Source organism: Diplotaxodon limnothrissa, linkage group LG18 (assembly GCF_057381915.1).
Source record: "Diplotaxodon limnothrissa isolate DT_005_m linkage group LG18, D_limnothrissa_male_GT1.1, whole genome shotgun sequence".
NCBI classification, from domain to species: Eukaryota; Metazoa; Chordata; class Actinopteri; order Cichliformes; family Cichlidae; genus Diplotaxodon; species Diplotaxodon limnothrissa.
Genome location: NC_140613.1, coordinates 33,570,753 through 33,594,637, shown reverse-complemented (window position 1 = coordinate 33,594,637; position 23,885 = coordinate 33,570,753). Strand labels below are relative to the sequence as shown.

At 40.5% G+C, this 23,885-nt stretch overlaps 1 protein-coding gene across 3 annotated transcripts; it reads right to left on the bottom strand.

Moving 5' to 3' along the window:
• Positions 1-331: 331 nt before the first annotated feature.
• glcci1a (glucocorticoid induced 1a) lies at positions 332-12,440 on the bottom strand. 3 transcript variants are annotated; one of them, XR_014907042.1, is made up of 6 exons: positions 12,309-12,440; positions 8,614-8,766; positions 8,298-8,508; positions 3,487-3,607; positions 1,112-3,404; positions 332-1,007 (listed from the first exon to the last, which is right to left on the bottom strand). XR_014907042.1 is itself a non-coding variant. In XM_085376982.1 (5 exons), the coding sequence occupies exons 2-5, from the start codon at positions 8,755-8,757 to the stop codon at positions 3,095-3,097; spliced, it is 786 nt and encodes a 261-aa protein (XP_085233108.1). In that variant the 5' UTR covers positions 8,758-8,766; positions 12,309-12,440; the 3' UTR covers positions 332-3,094. The 3 variants fall into 3 exon arrangements, 2 of the variants coding, with proteins under 2 accessions (XP_085233108.1, XP_085233110.1); XM_085376982.1 differs by having other exon boundaries at positions 332-3,404; XM_085376984.1 differs by having other exon boundaries at positions 332-3,404; positions 8,614-8,763.
• Positions 12,441-23,885: the final 11,445 nt, after the last annotated feature.

Genomic DNA, 23,885 nt, shown 5'->3' with positions numbered 1-23,885 from the left:
GGACCCGTTTGGCCGTAGTAAGAGCCAGAATAATCCATCTTTTTGTATAACTGGAAAAATCTCCACCAGAAAGTTCTGTGGTTATACCAAGTATGGACAGTTTTGGTGAGATACCAAATCTCCTTTTTAGAACACTGAAAATTACCACCATTATATTTTCCCACCAATCCCGAAGTGCCGAACAGCTCCATAAGATAGCTAACTCTTGATTTCTAATGACCTGTACAAGACTAAGAAAAAGAAAAAAAGTTCCTTATGTCATCACACATTTCACAGCTGTGATGAATAAAACCCTGTATGACACACAAAAATGAACAGACAAAATCCAGATATTTTTTTTTCCTTTATTGCCATTGTGCATGAACTTTGACACTACTGGTTACACAAAGAGGAGCTGATGAACACTCTGACCTGCCAGTGGTGTGCTCTGGTCATTGCTGGTTTTGTATCAGTTGATGGCTTTAACAACAAACTTCTTGCTGATTCAGCCTTCATGCTCAAAACCAAAGGAATGTGAGATGAGACATTTGTGTCAAAGAACGAAAAGACAACACCTTTTCTTTTTAATTTTTTTTCCTATTATTGCACACATCTAGGTTACCAATGCCAAGTATATGTGGAACATTGGGAAAGCTAAAATTCTTGGTAAGGTGCTGAAATGTCTTTAGAAACCACGACATTGAACCTCCTTAAAAGCCTTGTATATACAAAATAACGTATATACAAAAGGAGTGTCAATACAGGGATTCAACAAATACACCAGTTATCCAAAGAAATGATGAGTAAGATGAAAATGCACTGGTTATTTACACTTGGCCATGTTCATGTCTGTTTGTAACATTGCACAGAAAACATGAAATGCTATGGTATTGTAGTTTGGTGGTAGCATCAGGGTGCCTACAGCATCCCATAATAATAATAATAACAGTGAAAACGAGGCCGGCCAGTGTAATGCTTTCTCTATGCATCATACAGCAGAAGGCGCTCTTGTAGCTGCAACCAAAAGTCTGAGTACAGAAACAAAGATCAAACATAATTTAGGAATCAATCACCTCTCATGCTCATATCTCATGGAATGGATTTCATTAGAACAGTAAGTTTCGAAGCTTACCAGAGTGCAGAGTGGAGGGAAAGGTTGTACAAATATTCATTTTTAACTTGCACAAGAACTGCGTCATCCCAGACCAGGCGTCATGAATAGTGAAAATCAGACTTTGATCTGTCAGTCACAATTTACCTGGATTTATATATTTATTTACGCTTTTTTCTTAATTTTGGCCACCTGGGGGCAACAAAACAACTTACTCGTTAAGGGCAAAAGCTGCCTGTCACTGGCATGTTTTGTAGCTCTTGACCTACACTTGGAAAGATTGTCAGAATTAGAACAATACAGACCCTGTGGGAACATGCTTACCTGCAGTCCATCAACACGCCAAAAGCATGCTGCTTCTGGAAAACAGTGCTATGCATAGGTCAGTTGCTGCTTGTTTGAAAGCTTGGATTGAACTATAAATGAAGATACTACAGAGCTCACTCAGAGGAAAAACTACTTTCCAGGTTTTGGGAGTCACTGTAGCGATCCAAAAGAATGCTGCTGTCACTTCTACAGAGCAATAAAAACAGTAAGGTCACGTAGCTCATGCCTGAAAAGGGCTGACGTCTTTTGGAAGTGATGCAATCAGCAACCCATAATCATTAAGAGATATAGCTCCATACATTTAACACTGCCTCCATGTGGCGGCTGACAACTGGAACATCTCCAGAGCTCTGAATTCCCTATTTAGACATTCAGTAGATGTGGTCCACTATTTAAAGTTCTCTCTGTCTGGATCTGACAAACACAAGTCCAATAATCATTCTCTCCTGGTTTTATCCAGCTTTTTATCATCTCTGTGTCCTATGGAGTAGTGAGGTCTGTCACTTAACAGCAAGCTTGCTGTGTCAAACCTCCAGGCTTGACTGAATATATTCTAAAATGTGGAAAACTAAACTTTAAAAAATGTTGTGGTAACGCATCTGGGTTATAAATAAAAACAAGTTTATGCTGCTCACAATATTTTGGGTGGAAACCGCAATTACCCTTTGAGCAGCGGTCTAATCTGCCAATCCAGTGCCAGTTTTACGTCCTCAAAGTTTTATTTCCTCAAAGACAGGTTGCATTTGAACATTTTCCTCATACTTTCACATAGTGTTACTGCATCCTCATTGCTTTTGCTCCACCATCAGCCAATCACATTATCATTAAGCTTAACAGGCAAGCTCAACCCCATCAGTACATCCACAACAACACATGGCAGAGGTCACAACAGCCTTCACTATTTGCAGCCATGAGCTCAGGTCTAGTCACTGAACAGAAAAGAGTGATTCGTATATTAATGAAAATGTGAGGGAATAAATGTCAGGGAATCTGTTCTGCTTTTTATGGACATACATTCCAAATTACCTGAGTATAGACTCCGATTGTGAAATACCTGAAGCAAGATCTGACACCGTGTAACCATTTGAGGCCATTTTCTCCTTTTCTTCCAACGTTTTCCTTGTTGCATTTAAGACAAAGCTCAACAACATGACCTGGACAGTGTAAACATCATCCTGTTCTTGTTGTCTTTCCTGTTCCATTTATAACACAGCCATAGAGTTTTAAACAAAGACTTTTCTTTCTTTTTATAGAGCTATATGTGGATATACATGTTTAAAGAGCTTATTCATACTGTGAATGTTGAAACAGAACACAACACATCATTTCATCAGAAATACACTACCAGCTTAAAATGCATGCCCCTCCCCGATCCATTGTGTTGCACTCCTCACTACGCCTGCATATGAACCCTTGAACTGTCAGGTCTCTTCCTGCCAACAGCAGCTCACTTATTATGCAGGACAGGAGGTTGAGGCAGCAAATCATATTGGTTGTGGTGGATATTCTGGACACTGTTGCTACGCCATGCAAAGATAGAAGGGCAACGGAGACAGTGGGCACAGAGAGACAGAGACCCCCTGGTGGAGCAGAAGGTGGTGTTGGTGAGAAAGTCAGTGGTGGTGCTCGATGGTTGCAAGTGTACATCCCAGAGACAGAGGCCAGCTCTGCTCAGGTCTAGCTGATGGCCGGGCTGTCTGTCTGGGACTCTGATGTCTCTGAGGGTGAGGCAGGCTCCTCTGGGGGATCATCTGTGCTGGTGCTCGTGGACACCTGAGTAGGGACACCATAGAATGACGTGGTTCCGTGTGGGTCAGAGCCAGAACCTGCTTCCCTGCTGTCCTCGTCTTCCTCGGGCTCTGATGCAAGGGTGAGTTGTAAAGAGCCAGGGAGTTTGACGGGACAGAAAGCTGAACCCGTTGGGATGAAATTCACTTTGTTTTTGTCAGGGCAGGAGAAGAGGGGTGCCGATGTGGACTGCCTGGAGCTGCACAAAAACATGTTCAGCGGAATTAAAGGGGGCAGCAGAGTACTGAGGAAATTCAGTATAAGTATCAAAGCATCTATACCTCATTTCCTCAAAAGCTTTAATCTTCTCACAGCCCTCTGGTGGTTCCCGCTTGAACATATAGCTGTTGTTGGGTTTGGGTGAGGAGGCAAACTTTGGCAGCGGTGAGCTGCTTCCATTGTCTGAAAACAGAAATATGATGCTTTTATCTTTTTTGGGATTGATTAGTAAAGACTATTCTCTGCAGTCATCTGCTCAAATGACACAGATCCACTGTGAATATTTTATATAATAACTGATTAAAGTTTCGATTTCTACCAAAACTCCTGAGATATTATCACATTGGTGAGCAAATTCAAGTGTCTCCTCTCAACTTTTCAGGAGAACACAGATACTTACAGAATACAGTTCAAAGACATGTTAGGCTAATGGGTGATTCAAAATTCTCCATGGATGGTACATAAAGTGCTGAACGTGTATAAATTAAAACACTCTACACTGAATATAAAATTGCCTTTATATGTCTGAAACTCTTTGAGGGGTCAGTAAGAAAATAAAAGCACTGCATAAATATCGTTCCATTTCAAAGCACATATTTGCCCTTTTTGTGCCATGTCAATTTTGTACTGGTTTCTTTCAAAGATAATAAGATGAAAAGCAGATATTTCATAAAATCAACATTTCTTAAACGGGCACAAAGGACAAGATATATACAGGGTGGGCCATTTATATGGATACACTGTATAAATGGGAATGGTTGGTGATATTAAAGTCCTGTTTGTGGCACATTAGTATATGTGAGGGGGCAAACTCCTCAAGATGGGTGGTGACCATGGTGGCCATTTAGAAGTCGGCCATCTTGGATACAACTTTTGTTTTTTCAATAGGAAGAGGGCCATGTGACACATCAAACCTATTGGTAATGCCACAAGAAAAACAGTGGTGTGCTTGGTTTCAACGTAACTTTATTCTTTCATGAGTTATTTACAAGTTTCTCTTTGTTCACAGCCATTGACATGTCGAAGAGATTAACACGTGAGGAGCGGATCGAAATCGTGTTTATATCTGGTGAACGCAGTAACCGGGTCATTGCAGAAGATTTCAATGCAAGACACCCTACGAGACCACCTATCTCCCATGCTACAGTTAGCAAACTGCTTGCTAAGTTTCGTGAAACTGGTTCAGTGTTGGATTTGCCACAATGTGGACGCAAGAAAACTGTCACTAATGAAGAAACATCAGTGGCTGTCCTAGCTTCATTCAGCAAGAGCCCACAGCGTAGCACTGGAGAGTGGCATTAGTCGAACATCCCTTTGGCGGATATTAGCTACTCACAAATGGCACCCTTACAAACTCCAGCTACTGCAGCATCTCAACGAGGATGACCCAGATCGGCGCACAGAATTTGCAGAATGGGCAAAACAAAAATTGGAACAGGACCCTCAGTTCACGCAGAAGATTTTGTTCAGTGATGAGGCAAACTTTTATGTGAATGGTGAAGTTAACAAACAAAACCACCGCTATTGGTCTGACACTAACCCACATTGGATGGATCCCTCCAAGACTGTTGGAACAACAAAAGTGATGGTTTGGTGTGGTATATGGGGAACAATGATAGTGGGTCCATTCATCATCAATGGAAACCTCAAGGCCACTGGATATTTGAAATTGCTATATGATGATGTGTTTCCTCTTTATGCACTGAAGCTGGCACGTTCCCTGAGTTTTTCCAGCAAGATGGTGCACCACCACATTATGGGTGCCAGGTCCGAGCATTCCTAGATGAACAGTTTCCTGGAAAGTGGATTGGTTGTCGTGGGCCAGTTGAATGGCCCCAAGGTCTCCCGATCTGACCCCCTTAGACTTTTATCTTTGGGGTCATCTGAAGGCAATTGTCTATGGTGTGAAGATACGAGATGTGCAGCACCTGAAACTACGGATACTGGATGCCTGTGCTGGCATTTCTCCTGCGGTGTTGCTATCAGTGTGTGAAGAGTGGGAGAAGAGGGTTGCATTGACAATCCAACCCAATGGGCAGCACATTGAACACATTTTATAAGTGGTCAGAAACATGTAAATAACTCATGAAAGAATAAAGTTACGTTGAAACCAAGGACACCATTGTTTTTCTTGTGACATTACCAATAAGTTTGATGTGTCACATGGCCCTTTTCCTATTGAAAAAACAAAAGTTGTATCCAAGATGGCCGACTTCTAAATGGCCACCATGGTCACCACCCATCTTGAGAAGTTTGCCCCTCACATATACTAATGTGCCACAAACAGGACTTTAATATCACCAACCATTCCCATGTTATTACGGTGTATCCATATAAATGGCCCACCCTGGAGATTTATTATTATTGTTATCCCTATTTGCTAAAAGTCAACCGAAGTATAATAAAGATTCTATGTGTGTGTCTGACTTATAAAATGTGTGACTTATCAAAAAAGTCTAACTGGGTATACTGTGATTGACAAAAACAGAGTTTTAAAGAGAAAAACAAGAAAGAAAGTATTCCTTTGTATTTTAATTAAAAGGGGGATTATTTTAAAATGAAGGCTCATGTGAGAATATGCTAAAGACAAATCTAATTTAATTACAATTACATAAACTAAATGAAACATGAAGTCAATTAGAAGCATATGTGACTTTGTTAAGAATTAAAAGATATGAGGTTCTTCCCTTTTGTCTTCTGCGAGATGAGCAGTTCAGAAGATGGGATCTTAAGAGGTCACAGCTGCAAATTCCAACGCTGGAGTGATCAACTGATGTCAAACTGTGAACCTGCAAATTGGTTTTGTATATTTTTGGCTTTTCCTCTGCTCAGTTTTTGCCACATTAGATGATTAATTCAGAAGGATTTTGGTTTACACCATACGGCCACTGAATGACAAGGGTATGCCGGTTTCCTGTTGGGTGGTTATCATCAACTCGGTATACAGAGATAAGTGCATCCATTTATTCGCTCCAACCATTCTCCTCAAAAGGATCAGAACATAATTAGCATTAGCTCAGACTATGTTAATTAGATAAATGCAATTCAGTTAATTTGATTATTATACACCGAACTGTACTTTTATTAAATTTTTGTTAAATTGTTTTAATAAAATATCTTGCAACTAAAGTCTAAATTGTGGACATTTACTTTTTAACTCCTTGTGAAACAGTAAAAGTAAAAACCTGAGTATAAAGTTCATTTCAGTGTAAATAGCTTTGACAGGTTGCTCCAACCCTTTTTTATTGTTCAATTTCAGGTAACAAACTATGTTATGGTGCTTGTGGGCTTGGCGGTAGTCAGATGTGGATTAGACGGTTCTGTGAATTGTACAGGGACAAGTACTGCTGCCTATTGCTGGGTTTTGATATGGATGAAGCTTTACTGTTTGAGGTGTTGCCTACTTGAGGCGATTTGTGATTTGGCACTATATAAATAAAATTGAACTGCAAAAAACTCCCCACTGCTGGACCGCGATTCATAAGTCTTGTCATCAGATATTGATGTTTCTTTCATATATAACACAAAAAAATTAGACAAATGCTTAATTCCCAACACAACTAACTATCCCTAAGATGCTCAACCCATGTTGCTGTCTGGATTATTGTTGAAGTCCTAAATTATCACCTTTAAAATGTTTGTGTTAATGACATGGTGTACAGTAAGGCATGCACTGAGCGCAACACTAACTGAGAGACTGAACAAACGACATACTCAGTTCAAATCAGCACAGAAGACTTTTACAATACACAGGCATCTACCTGAAATGTATTTATTTAATCTATCGTCATTGATATTATTACACAACCTCCAAAACAAGAATGGTTTTAAAGGTGGAGGCAACTGATATTCTTTGCTCCTAATTTTTTTCTGTCTGTTTTGCAGTTGACTGGGGTCAGTGTCACTCCCGGTAGCACAAGGTGATATCTGGTGACATCTAGTGTCCAGCACTAGAACTGCCCTACTGGCATTTGTCGCAGAATATCAAAATTGGTAGGTCCACCACTGGTGCTCTGTGTTTTTCACAGATAAGAGCAGGTTCACCCTGAGCACATGTGACAGACATGCAAAGGTCTGGAGAAGCCACAGAATGTTCAATTCAATTCAATTTATATAGCGCCAAATCACAACATAAGTCGCCTCAAGGCGCTTCTGAATGTTGCCCGTAACAAAGTGACTGGTATGTCGGTGGGTCAGTGATGGTATGGGGCAGTATATGGATGGAGGGATGGATAAACCTTTACAGGCTTGGCAACAGCACTTTGACTGCTATTATATTGGGATGACATCTCTGGACCCATTTTCAGACCCTACATGCTAGTGCAGTTGGTTCTGGTGCATGACAATGTCCAGGCTCATGTGGTCAGAATATGCAGGTAGTTCCTGGAGGATGAAAGAATGGCTTCCATGCTCCGCTAACCTAAATGAAGAAGAAGACCACTGGGACATTATGTTTTGGTCCATCTGACGCCATCGAATTGCAGAACATCTCAGTCCAGAAACCCGGTGATGCCCTGGGTCATATCTGGGAGGAGATCCCCCCCAGAACACCATTTGTTGACTCATTAGGAGTATGCCCCCATGCATACAAGCACATGAAGGCCATACAAACTGCTGACAACAATTTGAGTTTCTGCAATGAAATTTCACCAAAATGGACTAGTGGCAGAGAATTTTGAATTCACGCCTCTATAGGTTTAAGTTTCCATTATCATCAAAAGATGTTACATAGCCAATATAGGCTATGGTCTACATTTGATTTACTCCAGAGTTTTAGTGATCTCCTCCAGGATCTGGTCAGGATAGGAACAAATCCCTTGACCCCAGCAGCTACTTTTTGTGGACACTTCAGTAGGACCTTAGCGTTGCTTACCTTTATCTCGGTCATATAGTAGATCATCTGTGGAGTAAGGACTGCCATCATGTGATCCCAGTGGGCAGGCTGGCGAGGGGGATGGTGACAGGCTAGAGCAGCTGCTGGACCGGCCAGGAGCTGAGGGGGTCTGGGTGTCCACACTGCGGGTGCTGCTGCTGCGCTGCTGTGGAGGGAAAGGTGCTCGTCGCCCATCGGGAACCTCCAGGGACTGCAGAGAAAACAATATAAGATTCAAAGCTCAGTCAAGAGATGGCAGTGACACAAGTCACAGGTTTACTAAAATACCATGCTGAAAATGGAAACTGAGCCCCACCTTAAGTTCCTCCTTATCTCCATTGTCTTTAATGAAGACCTTCTCCAGCTCATGGTTGATGCCTTCCATGCTGCTGGGCACCCTGGAGATCGAGGGCTTTGGCACAGTGATGTTGGACAGTGGCATCTGGGCAGACTTCGACATGGAAAACTGCTGCAGCGAGCACACAAACACACACACACACACACACACACACACACACACACACACACACACACACACGAACCTTCTTGAGGCACACACACTACTCCAGCTTCACTATAGCCACTTCTCAGCTCCGTAATGTCTCTTTTCCACTAGTACCTACTTGGCTCGACTTAATTCAATTTTGGGGTTTTGTATTAGGTGGGATTACCTGGTACCAGGTACTGTCTGAATAACGGTTCAGCCAGGGTTCCAAGCAAGCAACCCATTTATGAAAACCGGCAACAGGGGAAATGGCTGTACAAAACCCAACACCACAGTCCCTCTATATCAGGGGTTCTTAACCTTTGTTACCTCGGGGCCCAACTTTTCCACCACAAAGTGGCTCGGGGCCCACTCAGATATTAACACTGTATTGAATAAACTGATGTTGCTCATCAATTTATTCAGTACAGGTGATTTATATTTAATAACTAAATCAAATGTACTTGATTTTAACAGCTAAAACCTTGTAAAATAAACATGATGATGCAATGCAAGAATCACAAAGACATTTATTTATTATGTGCAAGTGAACCTGCACATAAAACAAAATGCCAAACAGGTTAACAATACATGGAACAAATCAAACTTCAAGTAGAAATTGAAAGATTCAAGTCAGGCTTAATAACACAAAAATAATGAATAATTCAATTTTACTCCAGCAAAAGAGACCAGGACAAAATGGGAAAATAGAAATCGGATAAATAATGTCTTGATAAAATAAATACATTCAAAATAATTTTCTAATTAAACGAATAAATAAACAGTTTTAAAACTTAAAGTGCAAATGAAAACAGGGCTCGCAAAATCGCTAGCCCCGGGACGTCGGGCTAGCGATTTTTCCAGTCGGGCTACCAAAATCTATCTCTGCCCTGCCCGTCGGGCTATCGTAGGAAGGAAAAATATATGTCAATGCTTTTGCATTCTTTCGGAAATGTAGCTGGGTAATTATGTCATTGGCATCAGTGAGCCACTGTCAATATGTGACATATTGAAATCGCGTTTGAATTTGCGCTTGTTTTTTTGCTTTCACTTTGCAATCGTGTGAACTGTGTATAGAGAGCGACAGCACTGATCTGTGAGTGATGATAATTTGTGCACCAATTCCTCTGACATCGTCTTATCAATCGTTAGCTTACTATGCAAACATGACAAGTGAAATCTCCCGCAGCAAGCTTAAACATGTGAGAGGTTGATCGCGCAGAGAATCGCTGAGCGTTATGTGTGTGTGTGTAAAAGCAGCAGGATATATATTTTAGTTCTGCTGAGCCAAATAAGACAGGTCAGGGTGAAGAAGTGACAGCCAAAGAAAAGCTTACCACAAAACGGAGAAGTTATGACAAATCAGACTATAAGGCAAAAAGAAAGTGCAGCTTTATGGTTTCATGGACAAAATAATTTCTGTGGCTGCAATATGACGAGCTAAATAACCAGGGCTGCACATAAGTGGTCCGCAGGTGCGCATTCGCTGTCAAAATAAAAAACACGCACAAGAGAAGTTTTTCTGGAGGAGGACAGACATTTGTTTAGAACTCTTAAAGATGTCGAAGAAGCTCCTTTAAGCAATTACTTTGGTGTTCCTCCACCTCCAAAGAAATGTCAGAAGGAGTCCGAACCACAAAAGAAGCACGTATTCTCGGAAAAGTGGTTGCAGGAGGTGAGCTGGCTTCAAACAAATAATGAACGCACAGAGATGTGGTTCAGAATGTGCCGTGAAAATCCCACTCTAGCGGACAAAAACAGTGCTTTTTATATGGACGCAAACGCGCGTTGCAACTTCTTATCTGGTGCGCGTCTTTTATTTTGACAGCGAATGCGTACCTGCGGACCACTTATGTGCACCCGTGTAAATAACAATGTTCTGCCGGGTGTGTTGTTGGTTTTCCCTTGATTTCTGAGTCGACAAGCGCCTTTGTTACTGGGACCAGTAATTTTAAGAAAGGCCCCCATTAGAACCCATGAGAAATGCAAGAAATGCATTATTGCTCAGTCTGCAGTATCTTTCCCGGAACAAACACCAATTGAAAATAACATACTAAAAATAAACCTGAAAGATCTGTTTAGAACAGCGTACTATGTTGCAAAGAGTGAACTACCACTGGCAAAATTTAGCAGTCTTTGCAAACTTCAAAAAGCAAATGTCCTAGATCTTGGTTCCACTTGCCTCTTACCCGTGACTTCAGTGCAAATTTCAAATTCAGGATCTGACACAGACTGATTCATGTCCTACACAGTTCTTACAAGTTCATAGAAATTTCTGTTCAATTAGAACCAAGTATTTGAGTTGATGATTGTAATTTTTATACAATGTTGTAATTTGTGTTTCAACAATTTTTTGATTAATGTTTTGTTTCCTTTACAATATTATACTTTAATGTATAATATTGTAAAGGAAACAAAACAGGAAACAAAACGTCAATCAAAAAATTGCTCTCTTTTTTATTCGGGCTACTTAAATTTATTTTGGGCTACCAAAAACTGAAGAGTCCCTGCCCGAAGGGCTACCAGGGATTTTGAAATTTTGCGAGCCCTAGAAAATATAGCCTTATGCCTATGAGTGAACCTGAAAGTTGCTTCAGCAGTAAACCTTTTTTTCATTGGCAGAACCAGAAGTTACTCTTTATATTTGAGACAAATGAACAACAACAAACAGTCACAACAGCCCATTTTTATGTTCACCTCTTAATGAGACACTAGAGCCTGCCTCTGAGACCTAATCAGATCCAGTCTGGGTGGAATAGGGGAAAGGCTCACTCTCAGAGCAACACTGGAAGCTACTCTGAGTTCGTTTTGGGCTTTGGTCTTGGTTGTGGCCAAGCTGTGGGAAGCTGTACTGTAATTGAGGTCTATATGACAAACACCCAGAGACTGAGCAGTAGGTATAGCATTGACTTGACATTCTCCATTGTTGTGTTGCATATAGCAAAAGACACAAATGATACAAATAATGTCACTGGACTTTTGGCCACATTGCTAGAATAACCCCAAGCACACTGAGGTAATGGAAAACGGCTGAAACAGAGTGAAGTCGAGTCGAGTTGAGCCGAGCAGGGCTTTCGTACCCTTTCCAACAATACCTACTCAATTTGGCTCATTTTCTATTACAATCAAGTACCACCTAATGTGCGTGGGGTCATTATAGCAACGCAGCCAAATGTCCTGTTACATCATTTGTATGTGACACAGATGACAAAATAAAAGCATGTCGAGGCAATGACATTGGTGTTGCTTGGTCTGTGGTTTTTTGTCAGCCTCAGGGACCACAGTGTTGTTTGTTGTGCAGCCATTTGTCTTGTTGTCTGGCGGTTTTGATTTTCGTGAAGGTGAGTGATGCCACTGACTAGCCAATCGGTGGCATGCAGTCTGACAAGGTCACATTTGCGGATATGTTTCACTTGTCTTTATGTACATTTTAACTTCTTTATTTTTTACATTCATTTAATGTATGGCCATTACAGGACACTTTGCTCTTAAAATCAAAGTCTGCTTGACAAGGTTATCAGAGATACCTGAGAGTGGATGACTGAGGTGAAGATGGCTGATGGTACTAGTCAGGGCAGGGTGCTGATGCTGTAATGTACTTGGAAGAGTCAGCCTTTACTGAGGGGTTCTTCTTTACTGTGCTGGAGCTTTGCACTCTGCTGGAATTACAAAGGAAAACACAAGAAGCTGTGAGAGCAGACACCATGAAATGGTGACATACAACAGTCACAAATTTGAACACGATGTGACCTTGCACAGTAGTTACAGACTGAAACCACACAGCCAGACAAATCTCTTTACATTCACCTCAGTCAGCCACTCATCACTTCCCTTTCTGTAGTGAGCAAAGCTCCAAAATGAAGTAATGGAATATGCCAGCACTAGTCCACCAAGTAGAGCAGGGCGATATGGCCAAAAATATTTATCACAATATATATTTGAAAATTTGCGATAACGATATAACTGAACTTGTACTTGTGAGCATGCATTTTCTTCAGCATTGGAGTCCTGCGTGGTGCGCGTGGCTCAGTGCTTTACTTGTTGTTTGCTTTGAAACAATTGTACCTGCTAATTCCAGGTCTTTCTGTCTCTCTCCACAACTGTTCCTTGGCTCTTGGACAACTCCTTTGACCATTTTTTTCACTCCTCTGTCTGAAACCTTGCAAGGAGCATCAAGTCGTGTTCAGTTTATCATAAAATGATGTTCTTTCCACTTCTGGATTATGATCCCAACAGCCCTTACTGGAACGGTCAGTATTTTAAAAATTCCTGTGCAGAAGATGTCATCAATATATTTTGAAACAATAAGGCTGTGAGAGTTGGGCAGGGCGATATGGCCAAAAATATATATCATGATATAGATTTGAAAATTTGCGATAACGATATAACTGACGATATAATTTCTGCGAGACAAAATACAACTCCACAACTTTACTAGTGCAAAAAAACATCAATTTATTTTCACTTAAACAAGCAGCTGTTTATTATGTACATTAAACCTATATAAACATTTAACAGCGCAAATGCAAATTCCTTGCTGAAAGTTTAACCAAAAGGCATTTCCAGTAGAAATGGGCTGACATATCCTGAGCATAACCATGTATAATATCCACTGAAGTTAAAAAAAAGGTGCTTTGCAACATTAAACTGCAGTGTGCAGTACGTATTTTTCGGACCATAAGGTGCACGGGATTATAAGGCACATTAAGCGAAACAAAACAGTCAGATAAATCAAACTTTATTCAACTCATTCTTCTTGCTTCCTCCACTTCTGTACCATTGATTCATTAATGCTGTATTCTATCACAGCTGCTATTCCCATGTTGTTGCAGTATATTAATGACTAAACTTTTATTGTGGATGGATTTTCTCAGTTGTTCTCCTGACTGAAGTTTGGTCCGTTTACAGCATCCTGCCATGCGATTGCATTTGTCTCTAACCACCAGGAACCTTCACGTTAACTTATATTGAGTGGAAACGTGTTAGCGTTCATCCTGCAGCTTCACTGTTTATGTTATGCTAACATAGCTGTGTCACTAGCGATCACGTAGCACATCATTATATACCAGCTAGCCCAACTTCAGTAACCTTACAAACGCCACTGCTGTTTAGTTCTCCGTCTTCATTTATGTTGGATGTGATAGCAGAGCTGTACGCTTGAATTTTTTCAGAAATCTCTCAGTCAGAACGTGCTATAGAGATTGAAAATGTGACGTCATTCTGGGGTAAAACCGCAAAGGATTCTGGGAATGCGTGGCAAGCGGTACTAGCACACGCAGGCTTTCACATGAAAACAGTCACTCAGCGATAAAAAGAAACACAAAAAATGGCAAGAAGCTGTTGTATTATTAACTGCAATAGCCGGTCGCATGACAGCCACGGGAAGCCGACGGGTAAAGAGATCGGTTGTTATCGGATTACGTCGCGGAAGAAAAATTGTTTAAGCCGTGTTTCCGAAGTAACAAAGAGCCGACGGATGGCCTGGATTGCAGCCATTCGAAGACCAAATATAACGTTCCAGAACACTCCAGCTCACATGTTAGTCTGCTCCAAGCATTTCCACAAAGGTAAGTCTTCTAGTAGTTATTACGTAGTTTATCATAACATAATTGTTGATGTAGGTTACAAATAAGTCTTATATTGATTTGAATTGAATTCGTTGCGCTATGCTGCTTTGTTCACGGTGGCTTTGCGGGCTAATGTTTGTTGTGTTTTGTAGGAAAACCAGCCTACAAAATGCTGGAATGCGATCCAGACTAGGCCGCCCTCTATCAACCTGGGTCATACCGAGTTTAAAGCTGCTACCACAGCCAGATTTGATCGGTTAAGAGAGAGAGCGATATCAAAACAGCCACAAAAAGTCCCGCATGTATGTGCCCAAGTGTTGTACTGAAGCAAGCAAGTGATGAATAACTGTTTTCCAGTATGTTGCTTTGCTATTTTTTTTTTTTGCATTGTTGATTTGTTTTTTACCGAAGCAGGTGATAAAGCATAATCAAATACAATTTTGCCTCTTTCTTGTAAGATTCTATAATAGAATGAAACAATAATGCCAGTTATAAGTAAAGACAATAAATTGAATGAATTACAAAACACTCATTTTACTTCTATTAGATCTGAAAATGTTGTGTAACACTACAACCTGAAATGACAAATAGATTGCGTTAGCCTGTACAGGAGATAAAGGAAAAAAAATTAACAACAGCGGTGAAATGGAACAGTCCAAATCACCAAAGTAAACTGGACCTGGGCTTGTTGCAGGGATCTAAAGTTACTAAACATTTTGTGAGTGTATGAACTCACACTTATGACCATATAATAATAAATATGTGCGTGATGAAAGTTGGGCAGCACGCTAACGTCCTTACTACACTCTGTATGCTCGTATGGGTCTGACCCTTTCACGCCTTTGATTTTTTTCCTCGTCCTTTTTTTTGCCTTTTCGTCAAGTCTGTCTTTGTACGGCCCTGCTGTGTTCTCCGTCGTTTTGTACATCACTGTTTTTGGGGCAAATAAAATGCAAGTAGGGATTAAAACCGCAGAATTAATGATTACCGGTGCTGGAAATACTAGCACTTGATGCAGTGTTTTGATTTTGTTGCCACGGGTACCCACAAAGCAATGCGCGAAAGTCACATGGTCTGTCAATCTCTATATCATGCTTAGGTAACAAGCAAAACTAGCGAGCTAACGTCCGCTAACTTCTAACTCCGTTAAATGTAATAAATTCTGTTTTCATGGATGCCTGGATGTCAAACTTCATAGTTACACCTGGTAAAGCAGCAATGCTGATCGTTTTATTAAAGATGAAAGAATTTAGACAGTTTGTAACTCTCAGTGATGCTGCAGTGTTCATTTGACTTTGGGATCTGAAGAAGATGGAGTTTAGGACCCAGATTACGTCCAGATTTACGAGCACCTTAGTCCATACGGTAATAACGACGGCCCCTTGCATGTTCTACAAAAAAAATGTGCTTTGGTGGGTATCTGACGGACAAACACCAAACCAGTTCCACATCACTGAAGCTGCGCCATTTTTACAAACCAATTCTGGTTCATCCGTTTCACTCAACGATCCGCTTTCCCCCTTCTCATTCTCCGTTGCCGCCATGCTTTTTCGGACATGTGCGTATGAAAACAAATGCACTGCGCATGCGCGTTTTACCCATATTCTATCGCGATATTTCATTTTCTTATCGTTGCCTAACATTCTACCGGTATTACCGTGAATGGTATAATATGGCCCAGCCCTACCACCAAGTCATATAATTCAGTATCAGATGGATTAGTAGTCTAACGTGTGATAATTTTATCAGAAATCAGCTTCTATAGAAAGCTAAACTTCAACAGACTTACCCCACAGTAGGGCTGCTCAATTAATCGAATTTTAATCTCGATTACGATCTGGGCTTTCAACGATCATTAAAAATGACGGAGCCGATTATTAGCACCTCCCTCGTGCTTTACTCTCGCGCTGCTCCGTGTGGCAAATCGAGCGCACCTCTCTGCATTTCGAATACGCGTCACAACAATTAAGAGGACCCGAGGGAAGCTCGGAAAGCTAAGCAGAAGTTATTTGGAGAGGAGAGTGACTGCTGTTGGTTGAAAAGAGAGGTAAAAAAACTTCAGTGGTGTGGAAACATTATGGGTTCGCGGAGTCAGACGTGGATCAAGTAGACACAGTGTGTAAACTTTGCTACGGTGTCGTAGCTGCACCACAGAGCAACACTGCAAAGTTCACTAAACATAGATGTTTACATTTTTCATTTATTTTTTATATTGCAAACATTTGCACTGTTATCAGTATTTGCACACTATTTTATATTATTTTTTGACAATCTTTAAAGTCATTATTCAACACATTGTTATTGTTAAATAAATATCGTCAAATAATCGAGATCTCAATTTCAGTGAAAATAATCGTGATTATCATTTTTGCCATAATCGAGCAGCCCTACCCCACAGTCAGTCATACTAAAGTAATTAATCAGAGATTAAACAATTAAATGACAGAAAAGTTTCTGCTTTTCAATTACAATAGACTTTGTTTTTTTTTTCCAATGAGCAACTCGAAATTTTTCTGAAATGTTGCACATTTATTCCTTACCATTTAAACTCAAAGAGCTGTGCTGACAGATTTCTTTTTGACAGAAAGGGCAGTTACACTGGTTCAACCAATTTAAGATTAAAGTGGGTTGTATGTAGCCAACAATGTAAAATGAGTTTGATATTCCTGGTTTAGAGACTATATGACAGTGAGTCTTCTCTCGTGAATAGCTTTTTAAAAAGGGCAACAAGGGTTGTAGACATTTGTGATTTGCTCAATTTCTCAATTTCAGCTTCATATTAAAGCTTATAGCTGATAGTTCTGCCTATCAAAGTAAGGACCATTTCCTTTCAAGCGTTTAGTATCATACCTCTTTGAACTCGTCAGCACTGCCTCAGGATGCAGAGCAAATTGAATGGTCTTCTTTCTTTCGCGTTTCGTCACTCCAACATCCAGGTGTCTGAACACAGCAGCAGATTAATAGCTGTTAACTTAAAACTGTTTTCCCTACAACACCTCAATGAGTGTGTGTTATGAAATTGTTCTGACTAGCAATAACTCTCAACATCTTAGTCAAGACGTGGAATAAATAAGTAAACCTGCCTTTTCCTAAACCATAATGAATTTATCTCTTCTGGGGATAACAGATTCATAGAATATATGAAGTGTGTGGGCTCACCTGTGTGGATTTATCTTTCATATAAGATGAGTAGTGCACATGTGGATCTCAAGATCACCGTCCAGTTATAGTGTCCAGAGAGTAAGTCCACAGAATAAAACCTAATCTCAAAATAAAAAAGTAAAATTCATTAAAATCTCTGTAAAACATTAAAATGATATTACAGATGATTATTTGCTATCCATATTTGTTCCACTGTGCAACATGAGTTGCATTATAGTATGAAGACTTCTTGTATCTGTGCTTGCAGAGGAATTATCCATGATGCCAGAGGTAATTACATGGTCACAGCTGCTCCAAGACAAACAAATCAAATCAAACTAAAAAAAAAAATGTTAAAATACATTTCAATACAGGAAACAAATGGTAAATCGTCTGTATTTGTATAGCACTTTTCTAGTCCCTAAGGACCCCAAAGCGCTTTACACATCCAGTCATCCACACATTCACACACTGGTGATGGCAGCTACATTGTAGCCACCCTGGGGCGCACTGACAGAGGCGAGGCTGCCGGACGCTGGCGCCACCGGGCCCTCTGACCACCACCAGTAGGCAACGGGGGTGAAATGTCTTGCCCAAGGACACAACGACCGAGACTGTCCGAGCTGGGGCTCGAACCGGCAACCTTCCGATTACAAGGCGAACTCCCAATTCTTGAGCCACGATCGCCCTTTACAAATTTTAACAAATCACCGGGCCTTCATCAATGTGCTCCAACCCATTTAGGCTAAAGTTAGTCAGCCTTCAATTTTTTCTCTGAATTAAACACAGAAGTGTTAAAGAAACAACAAAGTTTCTTACTAAGAAACAAAGTATCAGTGTAATTTGATGAATGCAAGCCAAACAAGCCAGGTGCATCACAAGTAGGGCTGGGCGATATGGCCTAAAATCCATATCGGGATATAATTTAAACCATGTGCGGTAACGATATATATCGTGATATATTATTTTCTTCTGTATAACGTATTTTCCACACTTAAAATCCTTTAATTTTCACAAAAATCGTGAGTGTGCCTTATGTATGAATTCTGGTTGTGCTTACTGACCTCGAACCGATTTTGGCAGAAATCTGTTAAAAAATGTTTTAGTACAACTTTGGTAAGCTGCACTGCTTGATGGATTGTCAGAGCATTACGGCTGCCGTAGTGAGGAGCTTCGCGGAGTAAACTGAGTCCAAAACTCCGTCCGCTTCAGGTCCCAAAGTCAAACGAACACAGAGTTAAAAACGGTCTAAATTCTTTCATCTTTAATAAAATCATCAGCGTTGCTGCTTTACCAGGTGTAACAATTAAGTTTAACATCCAGGCATCCATGAAAACAGAATTTATTAAATTTAACTGAGTTAGAAGTTAACAGGAAGTTAGCTCGCTAGTTTCCACCTAAACATGACATACCATGTTCTGACTGAGAGATTTTTGAAACTAATTAAAACGTACAGCTCTGCTACCACTTCCAATATAAATGAAGACAGAAAACTAAACAGCAGTGGCGTTTGCAGGGTTACTGAGGTATATAATGTTGTGCTACGTGATTGCTAGCGACACAGCTATGTTAGCATAACATTAGCACAGTGAAGCTGGAGGATGAACGCCAATTTTTTTTCCACTCGATAAAAGTTAACGTGAGGGATTTTATTTTATTAAATTACAAGCCTTTTTTTTTTTTCATTTTTTGGTTACACAACCACCCATCACTACTCATGACAGCCTATGCTGCTGCAAATGTATAAACATACTGGGAAAACTATTAAGGTACTTGACGTTTTTTTGTTGCAACTGTGTGGTACCTAAATGAGATGTGGGCTACTGCTGACACTGTCATCTCATGTGAGGGCCACTTTAGCGTTCAAGTAGTAAAAAAAACACAAACACAAACAAACAAGAAAACACCCACAAATATTTCTGAAGATGTAATGTTTTGTTTGTTTTTTTTAAATTTCAAATATTGTATAACAAGACAAAACAGAAAACGTGAATGCAAATGTTTTTCTCACTCTTAACTGAAGCCTTTCATTAAACTACCAAATAAACACATTGGTCCTCTCTTTCTGACAAGTGGCAGCACTTCTGCTATAACTGTGTTCGTATTTAACAAAATAAAAATGCAGACATAAGTGTACACATTAGTTTTTGACTCTCTCACTGAAGTTTGAGACCCCTGGTCTAGAGCGACTCATTTTCAGTTATACTTTCTACCAGTAGCAGAGCACTTTATTTTCAGTTGCTTATGTGAGCGAAGACCCTGGAACTTACTGTTAAGTTGCAGGGGAAGTTGCAGAGTTTAATCATCCATCCATTCTCTTCCGTTTATCCTTATCAGGGTCATGGGGGGCTGGAGCCTATCCCAGCCACAGGTCGCCAGCCTGATGCAGGGCTAACACAGAGAGAAAGACAACCATTCATGCTCACATTCACACCCATGTTCAATTTATATTCACCAAATAACCTAACCTGTCTAACGCCATGTCTTTGGGAGGAAACCAGAGTACCTGAAGAGAAGCCACACAAACACAGAAGGAACGTACAGTCTCCACACGGCCAGGTGGCGGAGTTGAACTCAGGACCTTCTTGCTGTAAAGCAACAGTGCTAATCACTGTGCCACTGTGAGTTTCTTTTATTTCCATTGAACAAAAGTTGATTTTTATTTGTATGTTTTCATAGCTCTTAGAAATAAAAACAGAACTGGCAAAAAATAAAAAATAAAATAAAAAATTGCAATTGGTACATCTCCCGCTATAGTGAATGCCAACTTTAAGTCATTAAATGTATGTTGAATGTTAAAGCATTATTTATGACATTACAAATATTTGTAATACATACAATAATATTTAATATCTCCCATGCAGCTTGTATTATTGTTAAATATGAAGGTAGGAATTTAATGAGAAATCCAACCCAATAATCTTCGTCTTTGGCTCCTCCTGCTGGAGCATTGAACCAATGTCATTAACCGGGAGAAAGTAAGCAAAAAACAAAAACCTTATAAAGTAAGAAAACTTAACTTCATATTTATTACCACAACAAATAGATATATTTGCTCAGTCATAAACTTCTACTACAGTGGGGCAAAAAAGTATTTAGTCAGCCACCGATTGAGCAAGTTCCCCCACTTAAAATGATGACAGAGGTCAGTAATTTGCACCAGAGGTACACTTCAACTGTGAGAGACAGAATGTGAAAAAAAAAATCCATGAATTCACATGGTAGGATTTGTAAAGAATTTATTCGTAAATTAGGGTGGAAAATAAGTATTTGGTCACCTCAAACATGGAAAATCTCTGGCTCTCACAGACCTGTAACGTCTTCTGTAAGAAGCTTTTCTGTCCCCCACTCGTTACCTGTATGAATGGCACCTGTTTGAACTCATCATCTGTATAAAAGACAGCTGTCCACAGCCTCAAACAGTCAGACTCCAAACTCCGCCATGGCCAAGGCCAAAGAGCTTTCGAAGGACACCAGGAAAAGTATTGTAGACCTGCACCAGACTGGGAAGAGTGAATCTACAATAGGCAAGCCGCTTGGTGTGAAAAAATCAACTGTGGGAGCAATCATCAGAAAATGGAAGACATACAAGACCACTGATAATCTCCCACGATCTGGGGCTCCACGCAAGATCTCATCCCGTGGGGTCAAAATGATCATGAGAACGGTGAGCAAAGATCCCAGAACCACACGGGGGGACCTGGTGAATGACCTGCAGAGAGCTGGGACCAAAGTAACAAAGGTCACCATCAGTAACACACTACAACGGCAGGGAATCAAATCCCGCAGTGCCAGACGTGTTCCGCTGCTGAAGCCAGTGCATGTCCAGGCCCGTCTGAAGTTTGCCAGAGAGCACATGGATGATACAGCAGAGGATTGGGAGAATGTCATGTGGTCAGATGAAACCAAAGTAAAACTTTTTGGTATAAACTCAACTCGTCGTGTTTGGAGGAAGAAGAATACTGAGTTGCATCCCAAGAACACCATACCTACTGTGAAGCATGGGGGTGGAAACATCATGCTATGGGGCTGTTTTTCTGCCAAGGGGACAGGACGACTGATCCGTGTTAAGGACAGAATGAATGGGGCCATGTATCGTGAGATTTTGAGCCAAAACCTCCTTCCATCAGTGAGAACTTTGAAGATGAAACGAGGCTGGGTCTTCCAACATGACAATGATCCAAAACACACCGCCCGGGCAACAAAGGAGTGGCTCCGTAAGAAGCATTTGAAAGTCCTGGAGTGGCCTAGCCAGTCTCCAGACCTCAACCCCATAGAAAATCTGTGGCGGAAGTTGAAAGTCCGTGTTGCTCGGCGACAGCCCCAAAACATCACTGTTCTCGAGAAGATCTGCATGGAGGAATGGGCCGAAATACCAGCTACTGTGTGTGCAAACCTGGTAAAGACCTATAGTAAACGTTTGACCTCTGCTATTGCCAATAAAGGTTATGTTACAAAGTATTGAGTTGTATTTTTGTTATTGACCAAATACTTATTTTCCACCCTGATTTACCAATAAATTCTTTACAAATCCTACCATGTGGATTCATGGATATTTTTTTTCACATTCTGTCTCTCACAGTTGAAGTGTACCTCTGGTGCAAATTACTGACCTCTGTCATCATTTTAGGTGGGGGAACTTGCACAATCGGTGGCTGACTAAATACTTTTTTGCCCCACTGTATGTGTCACTGCAACGACTTGAGCAGCTCATGTTTCCTGGTTTAGCTGTTGGGCTGGCTGTTTGTTGTTTGGGGTCAGGAAAACTGTCACTTTAATGTTGCAGATTCTTCTGTAGACTTTTAAGGTTTTTATTCATCATCCTTTGAGTACCAAGTCTCTTTGTTATCACATCTAACTATTGAAGTTTCTCAGGTGACATCATGCACACATTGCTCAAGAGTTGTCTGCCATAGTAGATATGAAAAATGTGTAATGCTCAATTCGTTAGGTAAAATTAGCTGCACAGACGCTGTCACACCAAAAACCTCATGATTGCCTTAGTAAGATTGCAGTTGCCTGTAGCCTACGTGGAAGACACCGACTTGTCTACAAAAACTTGTGAAGTAGGGCTGGGCCATTTCATACCGTTCACGGTAATACCGGTATAATGTTGGGCAACGATAAGAAAATGAAATTCCGCGATAGAATATGGGTAAAACGCTCATGCGCAGTGCCTTTGTTTTCATACGCACATGGTGGAAAAAGCATGGCGGAGACGGAGAATGAGAAGGGCGAAAGCGGATCGTCAAATGAAACGGATGAAGTGGAACTGGTTTGTAAAAATGCTGCAACTTCAGTGGTGTGGAACTGGTTTAGCTTTCGTCCGTCAGATACACAACAAAGCACTATTTTTGGTAGAGCATGCTAGCGGGCCGTCGTTATTACCGTGTTTTTTGGAAAATACGGCATACTTAAAATCAACCCTTTGATTTTTCTGAAAATTGACAGAGCCCCTTATAATCCCGTGTGCCTTATGTATGAACTCTGGTTGTGTTTACTGACCTCGAAATGATTTTATGTACACGGCGCTCGCAAATCTGTCAAATGTTGTAGTACGACTTTGCTAAGCTACGAACCCGCGCCGCGGCAACATAATGTTACCGTATTGTGTGTGTATAACCTCTTTTTAAGTTTTGTGGATATTATACATGGTTATGCTGAGGATATGTCGGCCAGTTTCCACTGGAAATGCTTTTTGGTTAAACTGTCAGCAAAGAATTTGCATTTGCACTGTTACATTTTTATATAACTTTAATGCACATAAAAAAAAAAAAAAACAGCTGCTTGTTTAAGTGAAAATACATTGATGTTTGTTTGCTTGTTTGTTTTTTTGCACTAATAAAGTTGTGGAGTTGTAAAGTATTTTGTCTAGTGTCAATAATATCATCAGTTATATCGTAATTGCAAATTTTCAAATGTATATCGTGATAAATATTTTTGGTCATATCGCCCTGCTCTATTGCGAAGTACCAACAGTAGTAAAACCTTAACAAGTGCAATAGAACCTGAAAGAGAATGTTTGATGAAAAATATCAGTGACTCGCACAATATGCTAGAGACCAATGACAAGGAGAGTTTTACGAACCGATCAGCCAAAACTGCAAAAATCTCTTTCTCTAGGAATCTAGATCAGTGGTCCCCAACCCCCGGGGCATGGACAAGTACCGGGCCGGGAGAGTTCAGGCTCGGATGTCAAATTTATGGTTTTCAGGGTTTTTATCGTTAACTCTGTTTCCCTGGGTCTTTTCCCGTGTTGTAGTTGTGCGTCTTATTTTGAAAGCAATATTTACACGTTACCATAGCAACCAGAGAGCATTAAGGGGCAGAGATGAGGATGTTACTCTTAATGTTGTTGGCGCATTTCAGGAGGACGCTGCTAATAAAGTTACACAA